This window comes from Chionomys nivalis, chromosome 2 (genome assembly GCF_950005125.1).
Source record: "Chionomys nivalis chromosome 2, mChiNiv1.1, whole genome shotgun sequence".
Taxonomy (NCBI): Eukaryota; Metazoa; Chordata; class Mammalia; order Rodentia; family Cricetidae; genus Chionomys; species Chionomys nivalis.
This window is the reverse complement of record NC_080087.1, coordinates 58903749-58922756: the sequence shown is the minus strand read 5'-3', so window position 1 is coordinate 58922756 and position 19008 is coordinate 58903749. Positions and strand designations below refer to the sequence as shown.

The following is a 19008-nucleotide window of genomic DNA, read 5'->3' as shown; positions in this document are numbered from 1 at the left end:
AACTTATACAATTTTTATACACTAATATTAGAATAGCTTCTGGTTTTGGTTTGTCCTAGCTGTAACACATTTAACTGTTCACCAACAGTGATAGGCCACATTCTTCAGATACCCCCAGTTTTTTTGGAGGGGGGGTTGGGTTTTTTGAGACAGGGTTTCTCTTTGTAACCTTGGCTGTCCTGGAACTCACTCTGTTGACCAGGCTTGCCTAGAAATCACAGAGATCGGCCTGCTTCTGCCTCCCGTGTGCTGTGATTAAAGGCTTAAAGGTTTGTACCACCACTGCCTAGCAGACATCCAGCTTTGTTATGTGCACGCTGGGATTCAAACTCAGGTCCTGTGCAGGCATTCTTAGTGAGCCATCCCTCCTATCACTAAATGTCCTTTAATATTCCCAAGATTTCTTCAAGAAAGTATGCACTCGCTTTTCCTTCCCTCCCTTCCTCCCTCCATCCATCTCTTCTTTCCTTCCTTCCTTTCTTTTTTTTTATGATGGTAGGTCTTACTGAACTGGCCTGGAACTTGAGGTCTTCATGCCTCAATCTCTTGGGCCATTTCACTCAGCTGCTTTGTGTTTCATTACCTGAAAATTACTAGCTGAGTGTGTTGGACAGACTTGTAATCTCACAGCCCAGGAGTCTGAGGCAGGAGGAGTGTGAGCTTTGAGACACCCTGGATTACATAGTAGACTGCTGTCAATTCGACTAGGCCAGAACACGACAGAATAAACTATGAAAGAGTTTGTTAAAAAGTCAGTAATTCTTACTAGGAATTATAGGAAACTCGGAAATTTCTCAGTTATGCTAATGCATATTTTGGGGCGTGTATTCTAGTGTATATTAATTGGAAACATAAACGTTTTATAAAAATAAATCCACTATTTTCTGCCACATTAAAAATGTGTTTAAACTGGCTCTAAGTTAGGTGTCAAGGTTCCTGGGCTTCTCAGAGGCAGCCTGAAGCCACAGTGCTGTGGCCGAAGGAGCTTGTCTATTTCCCTGTATGGCTGCCCCCTCCCTCCACTTCCTCCTGGAGGAAGTCCAGTGTGAGTGGAGTGGGCCAGGCTGGTCTCTCTGCTGTGGCTCCTCTGCTCACAGTGTATCCTAGTCTCCCTCTTGTTAGAAATGGATGCCGGGCTGTTCCTTGTTCCCTGGCCCTGAGATTCAGAGACTCTGTGAGTCCTTGCAGTTTCCTAATTACTCTTGGTCTTTGGCACGAGTTGTTGTCCAGACCATTCTTTTTTAAAGTGTATAAAGAATACACTTTTATTTTGAGCCAATATCAAGAAGACTAGGTCAACTACTTTGTATTGAGCACATTTCCCTTTCCCAGTTTGGCTAAACTCACTGGTTAGTCATTTAATTATGTAGTCAGGGCACACGCACAGGTTAAGAAATACTTGGGCCAGGCGGTGAAGGCGCACACCTTTAATCCCAGCACTCGGGTGGCAGGGGCAGGCGGATCTCTGGGAGTTCAAGACCAGCTTGGTCTATAAGAGCTAGTTCCAGGACAGGCTCCAAAACTACAGAGAAAACCTGTCTCGACAAAAAAAAAAAAAAAGAAAAGAAAAGAAATACTTGGGCTACAAATGTCCAATTCCTGTGTTTCCTTTAGCCATACTTTGTGCACAAGGGAGAAAAAAAAATCACCAAATTAGTATTGCATATCTCCAATTGTAACACAAATTAATTCAGCCTGACAGTTATCTTTGTGAGAAAAAGAAAATATTAGCTAAACTGTTTAGTTTACATTAAAGGAGACATTCTGAGTTGTCTGGCACCTCTAATAAGGTCCATAGTATTGGGGTCCCAGCCCAGGAAACACACCGACTTGGATAACTGAAGAAGTGAATGAAAGGCTGTTGCATAGTGTGGGTGAGGTTGGAAACCAAGGGCGCTTCAAGATGATTAAGCTCCAGAGTTCTTAGCCACATGGCCGCTTCCAAGTGTCTGTGTCTAAATCTGCATTTCCTTTCCTTTCTTTTCTGTTTTTTTTCTTCCTCCCTCCCTCTTTCCGTTCCAGTTCTTTCTTTCTTGCCTTCACCTTCTTTTCCTTTTTCTTTTTTGTGGTTTTGATGTTTTGAGACTGGGTCCCACTGTCCAGAACTCACGATTCTCCTGCCTCAGCCTTGAGAGTGTATTACAGTGGACTACCACATCTACCGCATTTCTTTCCTAAGTTATTCACACCTCAGCTCCTAAGTTATTCACACCTCAGCTCCACCAAACCTAGTGAACACTCAGCTGACACTGTGGGGGCCCTTTCTCATTGTGGGCCTGGAAGGCAAGAGGAGGAAGCCATGGTCTAAGCCAGCATATTCAACTTGGGGCCTAACGAGGAGGGAGGGAGAGGGGAAAATAATGCCTTTGGCCCATTTCAGTCTTTCCTGCCAGTACCTCCCACTGGTTGAACCTAAAGGGCCAGGGTTTCAGTTTCTATATTCCATTATGGCTGGGGTGAGGATCACACACAAGGGCAGAGTGAAGTGAGGCAGAAGACATACCCGGAACACACTTGATACTGCTAAGAGTCCTAAAGCAGAACTCCACCCCAAGAGTGGCCTGGCCTGCTAGCTACTCCATCCCTGCTACTGACTGCAGAGCCAGGCCTAGGGACAGGCAAGGCACATGGTGGGATTCATGCTGTGCAGCCAGCACAGTGGTACAATGAACTGTACTGCATCATATCATACAGCAATATGACCTCCAACAATGGCTTGTGATGCCAAAAAGGAAAAGTATGGAGCCAACGTTTAGAAGAGCTGAATTGTAGGGTAAAGAGGAACTTATGGCATAAAGTAGATGATTAATCATTGTTAGTGACACCAATAAGAAAATTATTTCATAATTCGAAGACTCCTCTTTTATTGATCAAGTATCAGTGACATATGTCCATGCCCATAATTCAGCACTTCATTGTCCGAGATAGGAGGACTCCAAAAGTTTGAAGCCAGCATGGACTCTATAGTGAGTTCCAAGCTAGCCTAGGCTCAAGAGTGAGATCCTGTCTCAAAAACAAAAGTTTCAACAGCTTTAAACTGTGTCAGTGGCTTTAAATAATCAGATTTCACTCTAGCTCTGTAAAATAAATAGATAGATAAATACATGATCTAAGTCAGGTGAGGTAGCAAACACCTATAATCCCAATCCTTGGGATGTGGAGGCAGGAGGATCAGAAGTTTAAGGGACTGTTTCTTGTCACTCACTCTCCACCTTCTGCTCCCTAGCCCTCTTCTTGGTTCTACTACACTTCCTTTTAAGGTTCTACGACTGGCACTTTAAAGATAATCGGCAGGGTCTTATTTACCCAAGGCTGGCCTCAAACTCCAGGCCTAATGAAGGATGACGTTGAATTCCCGATCATCCTGCCTTCTATTTCTGCAGTGCTGGGGTAACCGGCTTGAGGCACTGTGTCTACTTTATATAACAGTGCCGGGGACGGACCCAGGGTTTCATGCCTGCTGGGTGAGCTGAGTAACTTCCTTAGCCCTAGGTGTTTCTTACTTCTACTGAAGAAATTTTTTAACTTTCTTTTTCTTTGCTTTTGATAATTGAAGACTAAATAAAGTATCTTAAACCTCTGTTTTGGAGGACGGTATAGCTCAGAGGCCCGGACCTATACAGGGCCCTGGATTCAATTCTAGTGGGGCAAAATAAATGAACATTTTTAATTTCTCTATTTTTTAAACCATATGGTAAAGCTTTAGATAGATAGATGGTAGATGATCGATAGATAGATATAACCTATACAGAAAAGAAGTCCTTCATCAGAACAAATACCAAGCCCCAAAGCCATAGGCTCTGAGAACATTGAACCTGGGAATATCCAGCCCCAGGGCACCCCAGGACCACTTCTATGTTCACAGAAGAGGAGAGTTGAGGTGGGCATACTCCAAGGGAGCATGAAGCATCCTGGTAGGTCCCAGGGCCTTCTTTGCAAACATTCTTTTTACTAGCAGGGCTAAGGGACCAGGTGCAAGGTCTGTGCCCACCTACCTTAGATTTAAGACTCTAAACCCTAAAGTTCACTCTGTCCCCTGTTTTTTGCTTCTTCATCTGTCAAGACTCTCCCCATGAGCACTGTACAGAAACAATCTCTGCCTGTAATGAAATGTGTAACTTGATTAAGAAAGGAGGCGTTCCTCAAAGACTGAGGAATTTCCTTTATCGGAATGCATGAGGCCTGTGAGCCCTGTTCAGTTGGTCTGGCTCCACTTGGGCGGCTCCTGGAGTCTTTCTAGGGCTGGCCTCTTTCAGAAATCTTGTCTATAAATAAAAGAGGAGCCTCTGAAATGATCTAAGGGTTCCCACACTCCCCATCCAGTAAAATTGTGAACCATACAACTGACACAACCTATGTGTTTCTTACTTCCCAGGAGAAAGCTTTACTTGAAAACAAATTTATTGAGATATAGCTTACATATAACAAGGTAGGACAAACTCATCTTTATTTATTTATTTTGAGGCATGGCTTCATGTAGGTGACCTTGAACTTCTGATTCTCTTGCTTCCATCTCAGGTGCTGGGATTATGCATGAGCGCACTAGGTGTTCGTTCCATCACACCAGGCTTGTTTTCTTTTAAAGATTTATTTATTTATTTATTATGTATACAACATTCTGTATCATGTATGCCTGCATGCCAGAAGAGGGCACCAGATCTCACTATAGATGGCAGTGAGCCACCATGTGGTTGCTGGGAATTGAACTCAGGACCTCTGCAAGAGCTCTTTACCAACTGAGCCATCTCTCCAGCCCCGGCTTGTTTTCTTTTAAAGAACTAGAGTCTTGCTATATTACTTAGGTTGGCCATAAACTTGGTACCAAGGTACCAAGAAATCCTCTTTTCTAAATGTGGTGGTGCATGCCTTTGGGAGGCAGAGGCACGCAGATCTCCCTGCGTTTAAGGCTAGCCTTGTCTACATAATGAGTTTCAGGACAACCAGAGCTTCATAGTGAGATACTGTCTCAACAAACAAAACAACAAAAAGAAAAAGAAAACCTCTTGCTTCATTCTCCTCAATAGCTTGGCAACTTGTGCTTGTCACTGTGCCCAGTCTACCCATTTTAAAGGTACAGCTTGATGAATTTGGAAAGCTATGTACATGTGTGTAACCATCACCACAAACAAGGCAGAGGACCTTTCTGATTACCAGGTTTTCTGGTGGCAGAACTGGGGATGAACATAAAGCCTCAGGTGTGCTAGGCCAGCAGGCTACTTCCTCACCTCCAGTCAGCATAATGCTTTCTCGAATTATCCACATTCTTACATGTCAAAGGCTTGTCTCTTTTTATCATTGGGTGCCAATCTGTCGCATAGATTACCACAATTTGTTTATCCGTTCACCAGTTGAACACTTAAAGTGTTTCCAGTTTGGGCTCTTCTGGATGAGATGTTATCAAAATGCTAGTATAAACAAACCAAAAACTATGAAATTCTCGAAAATTCAATGTCCAACAAGTAAAAATTGGGTGCTTCTCTGCGGTGTCAGAGAACAAACAGTTGATGATCAAGTTGAAGAGCAAGCAACTGACCTTATAAAGAGCAACTATAGCTAAGACTGAGGGTTGGGGAGGGGACACTTAGACTAAATAAAGAGGGCTGCTGATCAGGCACCTTTACAGCATGGGAAACATGGATTGCAACATCACTGCTAAGACAGAATGATACATACACTAGTTGTTTCATTTTGACAGGGACTGGAATTGAGCCAAAAGACTCAAGCCTTTTCTCCTGTCTGCTTTTTGATGGCCTGTCCAGGCATGGAAACAAAGGGCTCTATTTTCAGAGTCAGAAGAACTTTCCCGTTGTGCAGCTTTGGACAGGGGTACATAATCTTGGCACATGTGTGTTGTGTGTGTGTGTACTTTAAGAGCTGTTGGAAAGATAAGTGTGTATATTATTCTGTAAGTGTCTAGTACCTAAGCAGGACTCAGCAGATATTATACTTAGAAATCATGTTTAAAAAATGTTTCTTTAGGAAGCCAGGATGCTTTAGAGCAGTTTTTAAACCACATCCATTTCTTCCTCCATTATTTTCATAAGCATCAAAGAACTGGATTAGGCCAAAACTGAGTAGATTTTTAGAAGCATATCCCATCAGTCCCAAGGAGCTCTGGGTGGCTTCTTCTTTTATCTATGTCCACTCTCTAGTGAACCTCTCTGATCTCCTCAGTGCTTACCCTGGAGCCCTAACTGCGGGTCTTGGGTCCCTTGTAGCCTGGGGGTTGTTATCTGGGACTACTCGGGTCCACGGGTTGCCTTTGCGCATGTGTGTGCTCTGTGATAGACTAGAAGGGGTATTAGTTGGAACTAGAGGGTATGGGTTTGAATTCTGACTTTATCGCCCCTGCCCCCAGCACACTGTGTTTTGGTCCTAGCCTCTGGACATCTTTCCCCCATCTACTGCAGATAACACATTACCTCACGGGGCTGCAACTGGGTTACAGGATGTAATGCTGCCAGACTGTCTCAACAGATGCGTGCTGACTCTTAATCGCGTGCACTTATTAACCAGGCTTTTTACATTTCCCACAATTCCTGAACTCCCTTGGCTGCTTTTGTAGTTCAGATGAAAGGATCTACCTTGAGTGCCCCAGGAATCCCTTGGTGGAGAATCAGTACCGTTCTGAACTAACGCACGCCCTTTAGGAAAGAAGGGCGGGGCTATTTTCTGCCTGCTCAGAGCTTAGGCTCTCACCTGGGTTTTGAGTTCAAGGGGCTTTCCTTAGGTAGGGGGTTTGGGTTTGTTGGGCTGATCCCGCACGCCAGCTGTGGCTCTCGGGTCCCTCCCCTTACCACAACCTCCCCCTCAACCACCTCTCCCGGTCGCGGGCCCTTTTGGGGGTAGGGAACGTCCTTACTGCTTTTATTGATTTATAACTCCCGATGCCAGTTGTAGCCCCCACCCCTCCGACTGTGTCAGCTAGGCTGACTTTCCACTGTCTTCCCTCCGTGGGAGGTGCCCGCTGCCTGTCCCTCCCCCTCAGTCCCGGGCACAGACTCCCAGATGAAGCCTGGGGGTGAGCTGGGAAGAGGCGGGGCAGTGCTCTGCCGCCTGCTGGGTTTGAATGCAGGCACGCGGGCCCCATTGGGTGAGCGCATCCCTACCGGGCGGGGCCAGGTGCGGTATTCCTGCGACCAGGTGTTTCCTTTTGTTCCTCCCCACCCCCACCCCCTCCCGAAGGCCACAGTAGATTTTCCTTGAGCCGCTCCAATTCACCCGCTCCCAGGTGCTGTTTGGGGGCGAACTGCGGGCCCCGAAGTCATGCCTGGTTGCTTTAAATTTGCATTTTTATTAAGGAAGGAGATAAAAAGCAGAAACCAGTGAGAACTGGGAATTGTTTTACTCTATACATGTGATATTTGGGATTTTCGAATTAAAAACACTTGTAACGAAATACTATTGTAAGTAATGTAGCTTTGAAAATGCATTTAGGAAAAAGAAATTTAGGGCTGGAGATGGCTCACCCGTTAAAGGCTAGGCTCATAACCAAAAATACAAGAAAATGAAATTTAGCCATGCTAAATTTAGCCATGTGGTGGTGCTTGCATGCCTTTAACCCCAGCATTCAGGAGGCGGTTTTTTTGTGAATTCAAGGCCAATCTGGTTTATAGGAGTTACAGGACAGGCAGAGTTACACAGTGAGACCATATATATATATATATATATATATATATATATATATATATATATATATATATATATATAGTCAGAACATAATAAAGACCAGACAGCAACGCCTGGCTTTACCTTTTCAATTACACCTGGTCCATTGCCAAGCTGGTTCCCAGCAGTTTTGTAACATACCAAAAGGGAACAAAACGGATTTTCATGGTTTCTCTCCCTGTCTTATTTTGTTTTCCAGTCCAGAGCACAACCACCAGAAGACACCAGAAGGAAGCCAGTATTGGGGAAACTTGGCACTCTTTTTACCGCTGGAAGGAGAAGGAACACCAGGAACGGGTTAGAGAGTCCCACCAACTCAAATACCAAATCGGCTTCTGCTAAACTCCCTGAAACGGAGAGTGAAAAAAATAAGGCTCAGGGCAGCCAACCAAAGCCAACCAACGCGGGCTCCGGGCAGGAGACAGAGGGCCAGCCTGCACAGAGCTGTGATCAGACAACCCCCGGCGATGCCGAAGTGACACCTTGCTCCAACAGCAGTGTAGGGGTTGTGCACCCGTGCCACGACAGTGATTCAGCCCAATTAGAACCTCTGCAGGCAGAGGGAGAGACTTTTCCAAATGCCACCACCACTGCCAAGGAGTTGCATTCCTCACCGGGGAATTGCTCCGGGCAGGAGAGCTCAGAGACGCTCGCCCGCAGTCCGGGGGAGGACGCGTTGCCAGGCGCTGCTGGCCTCCAACCAGAGACAGCGAGGGGTGTGTCGGGGTCGCCGCCTGAGGAGCGCCTCGTGAGAGGACTAGGAGAGGCCCCCGACGGAGCCCCCGGCGTGGGTGCCGAAGCGGGCTCTCTGGGGGCCACCGGGGAAGCAGTTGTGCCAGGTGAGCCTCCCTCCGTGGGTGCAGAGACCAGCCGCCCAGCCCGTTCCGTCGACCGCGCGCATCCCGCCAAAGTGCTAACTTTGGACATCTACTTGAGCAAGACTGAGGTGGCGCAGGTGGACGAGCGGGTCCCTATAGCTCCGGGGACAGACGCTTGCGACGATTCGGACGACATGGAGAGGAGGTCAAGCGGCCGCCGGTCCGGCAGGCGGAGGAAGTCGCAGAAATCCACGGACTCCCCGGGCGCGGACACTGTGGCGACCGAGAGCACGGCCAAGGACGACGCGGTGTTCGACGACGAGGTGGCGCCAGACGCGGCCGCTGAGAACGGCTCGGCGGAAAGGAAAGTGAAATCGGCACACGCGACTCCCGACGCGGGCGCAGTCTCGTCCGCCAGCCCGGAGCCCAAGCCCAGCGCCGGCCCCCGGGGACAGCTTCGAGGCGAGCCGGACCGCGGCAAGCAACTGCCGCCCGCCTCGTCGCCCACCAAGCGGAGGGGTCGCAGCCGCGTTCCCGAGGCGGTGCCCAGCCCCGGACCGCGCGCTCCGGCCAAGGAGTCTCCACCCAAGAGGTCACCAGCCGCGGCGGACGGCGGGGAGGAGGCGGGCCGTGTCGTCCCGCGCGAGCTCACAGTCAGAAGCAGCTCCCTGCTGCCTGAGATCAGGCCGGAGCACAAGAGGGGCCCACTGCCCCACCACTTCGACGGCCGGGGCGACGTGGGACGCAGTCGAGAGTCGGGCAGAGGATCAGGAGCATCCGACGCCGACAGCCTGAAGCCCAGGAACCATTTCGGTGTGGGCAGGTCGACTGTGACCACTAAAGTGACCCTGTAAGTAGCTGCGGAGTCATTCTGGGCAGGTGGCTGCTCAGGGTTGTATGGCTGTCTGTCGACTTTTTTTTCTGTTGAAAACTTCAAAGAGAGAAGGAGCTGTTTGCAGAGCTAAGGTTTAGAGTATGACACATTTGGCAGCCTCCACGGTTAATTCCTGCCTTAATATAAGATCTAAAATGAATGCAAAAATAAGATATGCCTCGAGGCACGGTGCTTACTTAAATAATAGCGATAAGAATTAACGGCTTGATTTCGCTAATTATATTCTTTATCCAAAGTGTACAGGGGTATTTCAGGGTAGTCACAGGAAGCCAGCAGTATTTTGAGTTGTGATCCAGTGGCTTTGACATGGGGGACTTCAAGAGAACTTAATGAAGTTAGTACATTGTTGTCCAAAGCAAGTCTAGAGGAAGTCTCTAATAATTCTGCCTTCTGTGATCTAGGGAGCCTGTTGGTATTTTTGCTGCTGGACTGGAAATAGTATCAGATATTGAGATGATCGCCGTTAACGCTGAAAATTACCAAAGTCAAAGGACGCTAAACAACCGACTGTGTCTGCGCTCTCTTAAGTTTAACAATTTAGCAAGTACTTATTGAGTGCCCTTTGTGCTGTGTGCTATGGGGGACATGACTCACACCTGTGATTCAGTCTGTTGCCCTCAACGTGTACGCCCCCCTTGTGGCAGAAAGAAGCGCACAAATCCAATAAAGGTGGCCCAAGCGCCTTTTGCGGCCATAAGGGTTCTGGAAGTACAAGGCGAGAAGTCACTCATTTGCTGGAGGCGCCTGGGCTTGTGCCTTGATGGTAATTGATTTGTGTGGACAAGAGAGGGAGGGCTCTCTATAGAACTGATCGTCCTGGCAGGTGAGAATTAGCAAGTGCTCAATGTTTTCCTACATCGATTCACACATTGATTATAAAGGCTGGTCATTTCCAGCCTTGTTATTTTTTGAACTGAACGGTTTCATTCTGTTTGATTTCTTTAAAGGAGTGAGCTCTGAAACGGGTCTGTTTGGAAGCCAGGGGGAGAGAGTTGTGCTTAATGAATAACGTTGAACTACCTCACCAGCTGGCAGCCTGGAGACTTTTGACATAATCAGATATTTATTCTGTGATGGTAGCGTCAGGAAAGTAACCAGCGTGAATGATGCCCATTATTTGTGGAAGACCAGTGTGAAATGAACACAGAAACCTGCTAAGCCTTGCTGGGAGAAACCGGGCTGGACGCTCCACCTGTCCTCCAATCAGAAGACAGCAGTGGAAAAACCAGAAAAGTTACACTGTTGAGGGACAGTAAACAAGCTCGGGAAGGGATCTGACCATGGACCCGAGCTAATTGTCTTCTTTTTCTCCCTGCTGGTCATGTTTTAATTTTTTTTTTTTTTTTTTTTTTTTTTACTTCACCGCTCATTTTATTTAGATTTCTTTAGGACAGTGCCTTACACATGATGAACAGGCAAACTACTGAAGTGGAAAATTAAAGAGTTTTATCTAGTTCTTTGGCTTGTCAGTCTGACAGGATCTTTCAGACCCATTAGTCCTATTATGACTGGATTTTAGGCAACGATATTGACAGACTGTGATTTGGTTCTTTGGTGGTCTCACCCTGTAGCCCAGGGTGGCTCCTAGCTCACTATGTAGCCGAGGCTGGCCTGGAACTCAAGGCCATTTTGCTACTTTACTGGACTGCAGATGTGAGCCTGGCTTGTGGGGGGTGGGGGGACCTTGTCTAATCAAAGAATTAAAAAAAAAAAGAAGCTATATCACCTGAAAAATGATGACTGAATCCTGTTAGAAAAAAAATGACACTGACATTACTAAAGGAATATGTTTAAAATAGGGAGGTTCTTCCTTTTATAGCATCGCCTTGGCCCTTTGGACTCCCTCTCATGTCATAATGCAGGCATTACAACACAAATTACAGGAGCTTTCCTTTTAATCAGCCCCAACTGGGTTAATTGCAGAGACTCTTGGTAGCCCAACTTAATGGTAGAGAGTGTGAGTTGTAAAGGTGTTTTGATCCCGTGTAAATCCTTAATGAGCAGATATGCTTCCTTCCCTTCAGGGAGCTGTGGGCTTACCTGGAGTGCTTTCCCCACACATCCCCAATGCACTTTGATGTCCACTTCACTACTCCTGCTGACTGGCCACATTTTCTTTTTTTTTAAATATTCCCAGTATGTCACCTTTGCTCGTTAATTAATTAATACAGCATTCACAAACCCTGTGTTTCTTCTCGTCCCACTGGCTCAGACTTCAATCCTGAAGCCTGCTTTTCTGTTTTTGTTTTTTTTTTGGGGGGGGGGGGATCGAGTCTCATTATAGCCCAAGCTGGCCTCTAACTCACTCTGGTTGCCAAGGGTGTTTGTGAACTGATTCTCCTGCCTCCAGATTACATGCAATGGCCACCAAGTCTGAGCTGACAATAAGAAAGCCTGGGTATTTATGGACATAATGGAGCAGGCAGCACCTACAAGAATTTCTAAACACATATCAGGCTCAGATTTGTAACCCCGGCTTCTCATTTTATCTCTCTGGCTCAAAAGGCCCCACTTTTCCTGGTGTATGATGCCAGTCTGGAGAGCTTGGGATGTTCTTATCTAATAAACCTGATAAAATTAGCTCATTGAACTCTCACTGCCATACCCCCATACACCCCTCAACCCTCCTCAAGTCCCCTACCGCCCCCACCCCACCTTCAGTGATAATATGGAAAGCAGCTGAGGGCTTATTCCAGTCGGTCTAGTCTGACCCCTAATGGGGAAGCGGGGTAGTATGGTATAATGTGGGGTCAGAGACAGAGCTCCTGCTTCAGAGGGAGGCCCTGTCACTAGCGATGTGCCTTCAGGAGAGTCATTTACCTTCTCTATCCCTCAGCTTTCTTGCTTTAGAACAGAACTTACAAGTCGTACATGGAGTAAACAACTTAAGTAACCTGTCAAGTGCCTGGCAAGCAGTGGTTTTCCTTTACTATAGACTGTGACAAGCCCCTCTGTGTGCCCCAAGGAACGCTTATGTGAAATGGTTCATGAAATGGAAAAATGGGAATGAATTAGACTGAAAGCAGCTGTGGAGAGCCTCCTGGTCCTGGAGCCTCTGTTAGCCCTAACTCTAACCCCTCAAGCGGATGTGGAGAGCCTCCTGGTCCTGGAGCCTCCCTTAGCCCTAACTGTAACCCCTCAAGCGGATGTGGAGAGCCTCCTGGTCCTGGAGCCTCCCTTAGCCCTAACTGTAACCCCTCAAGGGGACGTGGAGAACCTCCTGGCCCTATAGCTTCTCTTTGCCCTAACTATAACCCCTCAAGGGGACTTCCAAAAATTCTATTAACCATAAGTTTTGGGTGAGATCAAATTAATCCTGCTTTAAATAATTTAGGTGTTTTGTGTTACCTTTTAAGCTACAGATACAAAAGAGATTAGGCCAGAGATGTGAAATAATTTGGCTAAGTTTACATGGATATAAGTGTGAGAGTCAGGGCCCGGGCTAGGGCCAGCAAATGCCAACAGAACATGTTTTCTTTCTACGAAGGAACACACTGTGTACATTCAAAGGCATTATTTCCAGTAGTAAGTAATTAGACCCAAGAAACGTCAATGAGAGGGGAGACTGCCCAAGAGTAAACCAATTATGATATAATCATACTATGGAATTTTACACAAACATTTAAAAAAACTTTTCAAGGAAAACATTTCAGGGACCTCTAATTTATGATGGTAACTCATCCTTTTTCTTAGCAAGAGGCCAGCTGCCAAGCCCTGTGAACACAGCAGTTTTTATTCTAATCAAATATTTATGCATCTGAAACCATCGGGAATGAGGCAGAATGTTGGCAGCAGGTTTATGAATGATTTAAAAACACTTTCCAGTTTGGGAGAGAGAGCTCAGTTGGTATAAAATAAGGACCTAAGTCCCCGAGACCCATATAAGAGCTGGCCGTGGGAGTGTGTGTCTGCAATCTCAATACTCCTAGATCGAGATGGAAGACGGAGCCAAGAAAATGCCTGGCAGCTCCCAGGCCTGATAGCATGTTGCGTGTGTGTGTGTGTGTGTGTGTGTGTGTGTGTGTGCGCGCGCGCGCGCACACGCGCGCGCAGTGGTGAACATCTGGAGGCTCTTTCTTGCACTTGGGAGGCAGAGGCAGGCTATCTTCAGCCAAGAAGTGAGCTCAAAGCCTACTTGTGCCATATAGTACCTTGTACCCCCAAACTAAAGGTAAACAAAACATTACAATAAAGAAAAATGCATAATTGATGTCTGGGGAACTCATCTACATATTTAAAATATGAGAATGCATTAAATATTTAAATTTGTTTTAAAGTTCCTTATACCTTGTAATGTCTCCCAGTTCTAGTGCTAATCATTGTGAATGCATATTAATTAATTGCCAGTCACTATGAATGGTGATTAATACTTGGAAAGTTAATAGTTTCTTAGATATATAATCTCTTCTGTCATATGCAGCTACGGTATCCCTTAAAAGTGCTTCCTAGTATTTGTAGTATTGTTTAAGAAGTTTTGTGGAAAAGTAGATATTTACATGGAGGATGCAGACTTTGCTGTCTTTCGTCAGCTGGTTTATATGTCCACTTAACACAGGCTGGCTGGCTGCTAACTGTCTTTTTTTTTTTTTTTTTTTTTGGTCTCACAGCCCTGCTAGACCCAAACATGTGGAACTGAATCTGAAAACCCCGAAGACTTCTGACAGTTTGGGAAATGAGCACAGTTCCTTTAGCCAGCCAGTTCATAAAGGAAACACTGCCAACAAAATCTCCTTATTTGAAAACAAGCGGGCTAACGGTAGCCCCAGACACCCTGACGTCCGTAGCACAAGGAACAATCCTCCCTCTAATAAGACATTTGTTGGGAGGGCTAAGCTAAACTTAGCCAAGAAAGCCAAAGAAATGGAGCAACCTGAAAAGAAAGCCTTACCAACCAGCCACCAGAATGGTCTGGTGGCCAAGGAGTCACCCACAGACACCAAAGGCACGGAAGTCCCTAGCCCTAGAGAAGAGATTCTTCCAGCCTCCATAGGTGGGGGAGGAGAGCCCACCGAGAATCAGGTCCTCTGCCCTGAGCCTGATCAAAGTGATAAGGCAGATGTGCAGTCAGATGCTGCCTGTCCTTCACAGCCAGTGCCCACTGCCCTGGTTCCTGTGAAGGATGCTGAGCTCTCAGGAGAGCACCACTCAGAGGCTGCTGACAGCAAAACCCTTGTTCTTGACAACGTAAGTAATACTACACAGGACATCCCTGCCGTTCTTAATGCCACAGAGTCCCCCCCAAAGCCACAGGGTGCATTTTCTGACTCACAGCCCACATCTGACTCATCTAGGGAGTTTTCTGTCCTGCCTTCTGCTCCCCTTCCTGAAAACACTCTCCAAGATAGCTGCGTTCAAGTCCCCATCCGCACTATCCCATGCACTGATCTAAAAGTATCCGAAAACTCTAACGAATGTGATTTGTCTCACACTGAGAAAATACCCATCTCCAAACTTGGAGGAGGAGAAGCCAGCTCCACCTCATCACAAGAGCACAGTCCAGAAACTGTGGGCAATGAGTGTCCATCCAAGGTCCTCGTCCAGGTCCGGTCCTTTGTACTTCCTGTGGAGAGCCCTCAGGATGTGAGCGCTCAGGTCATCTCGGAAAGCTCTGAAGTTAGAGAGGTGCAGTTGCCGAGTTGTCACAATAACAAGCTTGAAGTCATTTCTGTGGTCCCTTGCGCTCCCCAGCAAGAGGATGGACCTGGCACATCACCCGAGCACACCCACTGCAGAGAGGAGCATGTGGTACAGTCTCGCCCACACATCACACAGCCAGAACCTGTCCAGACTCAGAGTCAGAGCAGAGGGACAGCCCCAACAGCCGAGTTCAGCTCCACCCACTCTCCTACCAGCAAAAGTCACCCAGAAAGTCCCCAAAGGCCAGGACAAAATGTTACCAGCCAGAATACCCCTACCAGTCTTTTAAACACTTCTGCTACTAGTGATGATAGTGTCTTTGATTCTTCTTCTGATATGGAAAAATTCACCGAAATTATTAAAAATATGGAGAGCACAGTATATGTGCCCCAGAAGAAAAAGAAGGCCAGGATCCCAAACTCTCCAGCCCCTCACTTCGCCATGCCTCCAATTCACGAGGACAGTTTGGAAAAGGTGTTTGATCCCAACGTGTTTACCATCGGCTTGGGGAAGAAGAAGGAGAGCCAGCCAGAAATGTCACCTGCTTTGCATTTGATGCAGAACCATGATCCCATGTCCAAACTGAGAGCGAAGCGTGCATCCACGGAGCAGAGTGCCCTCTTCAAGTCCTTGCATGCTAACACTAATGGGAAGAGTGAGCCTCAGATAACTTCAGACATGAACGACAAAGAGAACAGGGACATCACCAACGGTGGAATTAAGAGGTCGAGGCTAGAAAAAAGCACGCTTTTCTCAAGCATGCTTTCTTCTCTGCCTCAAGACAAAATCTTTTCTCCCTCTGTGACATCAGTCAACACGATGACCACATCTTTTAGCACTTCCCAGAACAGATCTGCATCTCAGGCTTCAGTGGTAGAGCCCAGGAAGGAGGGTGACCCGCCCTGTGGCTCAGACAAAGAGCAACCGCATCTTACACCCCTCAGCTCCTTAAAGGTCTTCAATTTCAACTCATCAAATATGTCTCATTCGAGTTTGAAAAGTCCAAGCCATATGGAAAAGAACTTGCAGAAAGAGGAGATCAAGGAAGACCTAAGTTCTCGGAGCACCCTACCCTTGCCAGAGTACAGACACTCTGACTTACCCAAACTGAAGAACACTGATGACACGGAAAAGACTAACCTCGTCGAAAGTGTTCTCAAGTCCAATGTGCAGAACATCGGGGCCACTGACATGGACTTTTTGGGCCTTTACAAATCCAGCCGCTATGACCCAGGCCTTTCTTTTTCTGCGATGTCGTCAGCAGATCCTCTGGTAAGTACCAGCTGTGATTTAGTTGCAGTGTTTATAAACCTAGGAGGCAGTGAGAGGCTCGGGCTGACTTTTACAGCTTGATGTGTGCAATAGCTTCCTATTTGTTCACCATGTACTTTTGTTTCTTTTGATTTGTTTGTTGTTGACATTGTTTTGTTTTTGAGACAGGGTTCCTTGGAACTAGCACTGTAGACCAGGCTGGCCTCAAACTCAGATATCCACCTGCTTCTGCCTCCCAGTGCTGGGATTAGAGGCATGTGCCACTACCACCTGGCTTTTTTTTTTTTCTCTCTCTTCTTTCTTTCTTTCTTTCTTTCTTTCTTTTTTTTAATCACGTGCTTTTAAATCTATGTACAAAGAACTCCGAGGTGCCACAAAAATAAGACAGCAGGACATCCCCACCCCAAGACATTTGTGGTCAAGCTGGGAGAATAAGTTATGTGTTTCGAGGCATTTGCAAATGTCTGTGTTGTACTGCGAGAGTATAGAATAGCTGCTTTGAGAGTTCAGAGACCTGGGAGACCCGTTTTCTTCTGTATTTAGTATCTGGAAGATGTGTGAAACAAGTTCCTCTATTTGCAAGGGCCCCACCCAGCCAAAGGATGTCCCCTCCTCCTTCCTCCTGCTGGCTGTGAGGTTTCACTCCTTCCTCCATAAACGGCAGGGCTTATTCTGCTTAGTTGGGAAAGTACCTAAATGGGACCTCAAGTTTAGAGCATAAAGTTTGGTTTGCATGGGTCCTTCTCCACCCCATGAAATAGAAATTACAACTTCACTTTCTTCCTCTTTGATCTGGCTGCCTTTCTCTCTGCTGGTGCCTGAGAATGAATTAAGAGCCTTTTGTGCTTTGCATTGCTGCTTCTGAACCGCTCACCAGCCTAGGAGTTGTTTTCATGCTGCTTTGTGCCCTTCTGCTTCCAAGCTTGCTATGTAAGTTGAGGGTAATTATGCATGTAACTTGCTTTTCTGTGGCCCAGCTGTGAGCCAGCTGCCAGGCAAGGGGAGACATGACCACAGGAAAGACCTGGCACCCTCCTTCATCTGAGCAGGGTGCTGTAGCCGCAGTGCATTGGGATGGCTTTTGCTATAATCCCATCATGGACTGTGGTTTGGGGACTGTTGAAAAATAATACAGTTGACTAGCTATGATGAAGCATGCCTGAAGTCCCGGCACTCAGGAGGCCGAGGCAGGGAGATGGAAAGTTCAGAGGCCTGCCTGAACAGTATAGCAAGGCTGTCTAACATGCACACGCACACATGCATGCACATGCACACATACAGGTTTTCAGCAGTACTGCATGTAGATCCTATTGCAGGGATTCTGTGATCTGTAGGGTTCAAGCTTTTAGTGTTAGGACCCACTTTCTTTTTGGGTTTTTTGTTTGTTTGTTTGTTTGCTTGTTTTGTTTTGTAAGACAGGTAGATTTTCTCTATAGCTTTGGAGTCTGTCCTGGAACTAGCTGTTGTAGACCAGCCTAGCCTCGAACTTACAGAGATCCGCCTGTCTCTGCCCCCCGAGTGCTGGGATTAAAGATGTGCGCCACCACCGCTGGCTAGGACCCACTTTCTTTTAAAGTTTGACAACTCCAAAGAGCTTTGTTCATTTGGGCAGTGTATCTGTACTAGAACTTGTTCCTGGGAGCTCAAACCACCAGAAAACAGACAAGACATGCAGGTCCTGTAGCCTTCAGAGTGATGACATGCCTTGCATAGAAAAAGACCAGAAACTGTAGATAACCTTTTGTCACTTTGAAAATAGCTTTGAACTCATGGGGCACCATGAGAGGTTCTTGAGCACAAAACTCTCCTGTCTCCCCTACTCCCACCACCCATGCCCCCCAGCACTGAGGAATGAGCCCAGAGCTACACACATGCCTATTAATCTCTCCAGCCTCCTTTTTACTCATAGTCTCCGTAACTTACCCAGGCCGGTCTTGAACGTCTTTATGCTTCAGGCTTTGGATGGAACTAGGATACAGACCTAGACTTCTGAGGCATCTTCATCGCCCTTTGACAATCTATCTGTACCACATAGAAATCCTACCTTCTTTCTCAAAAAACAATGTTTCTCATGGAACAAGATTTCTGCCTTATTTCCCATTCACTATGCCTTTGTTCCTGTTAATTATTCTTAGATTAGTTATTGTTTGGCATTAACCAAACAGAATCTGATTTTTTTTTTTTTTGAAAAAAAAATTTTCCGCCTCCTCCCCGCCTCCTATTTCCCTCCCCCTCCTCCCGCCCCTCTCCCCCTCCCCCCACTCCTCTTCTCCTCCCTCTCCAGTCCCAGGAGCAGTCAGGGTGCCCTGCCGTGTGGAAAGTCCAAGGTCCTCCCCCCTCCATCCAGGTCTAGGAAGGTGAATATCCAAACTGTCTAGGCTCCCACAAAGCCAGAACCTGAAGTAGGATCAACACCCCGTGCCATTGTCCTTGGCCTCTTGTCAGCTCTCATTGTCTGCCATGTTCAGAGAGTCCGGTTTTATCCCATGATTTTTAAAAATAGTTTTTCTCGGGTTGGGGAGATGGCTCAGTTGTTAAGTAGTGGCTTTGCAAACAGCAGGGATGAGGACTGGTTGGATCCCTAGAACTCATGTAAATTTTGTGTGTGTGTGTGTGTGTGTGTGTGTGTGTGTGTGTGTGTGCCGTGTCCCACCTGTAATTCCAGTGCTGTGAAAGGCAGAGACAAGGTCTCCAGAGCAAGTCTGTTAGCTAAATTAG

At 46.8% G+C, this 19008-nt stretch overlaps 1 protein-coding gene across 1 annotated transcript in view; it reads left to right on the top strand.

Moving 5' to 3' along the window:
* The window catches only part of Crybg1 (crystallin beta-gamma domain containing 1), a 195187-nt gene that overhangs the window by 130692 nt on the left and 45487 nt on the right, over window positions 1–19008 (top strand). Inside the window, exons 3-4 of the mRNA XM_057762700.1 lie at window positions 7868–9336; window positions 13989–16290. Coding sequence (XP_057618683.1) covers window positions 7868–9336; window positions 13989–16290 — 3771 coding nt within the window. The remainder of the gene's footprint in view (window positions 1–7867; window positions 9337–13988; window positions 16291–19008) is intronic.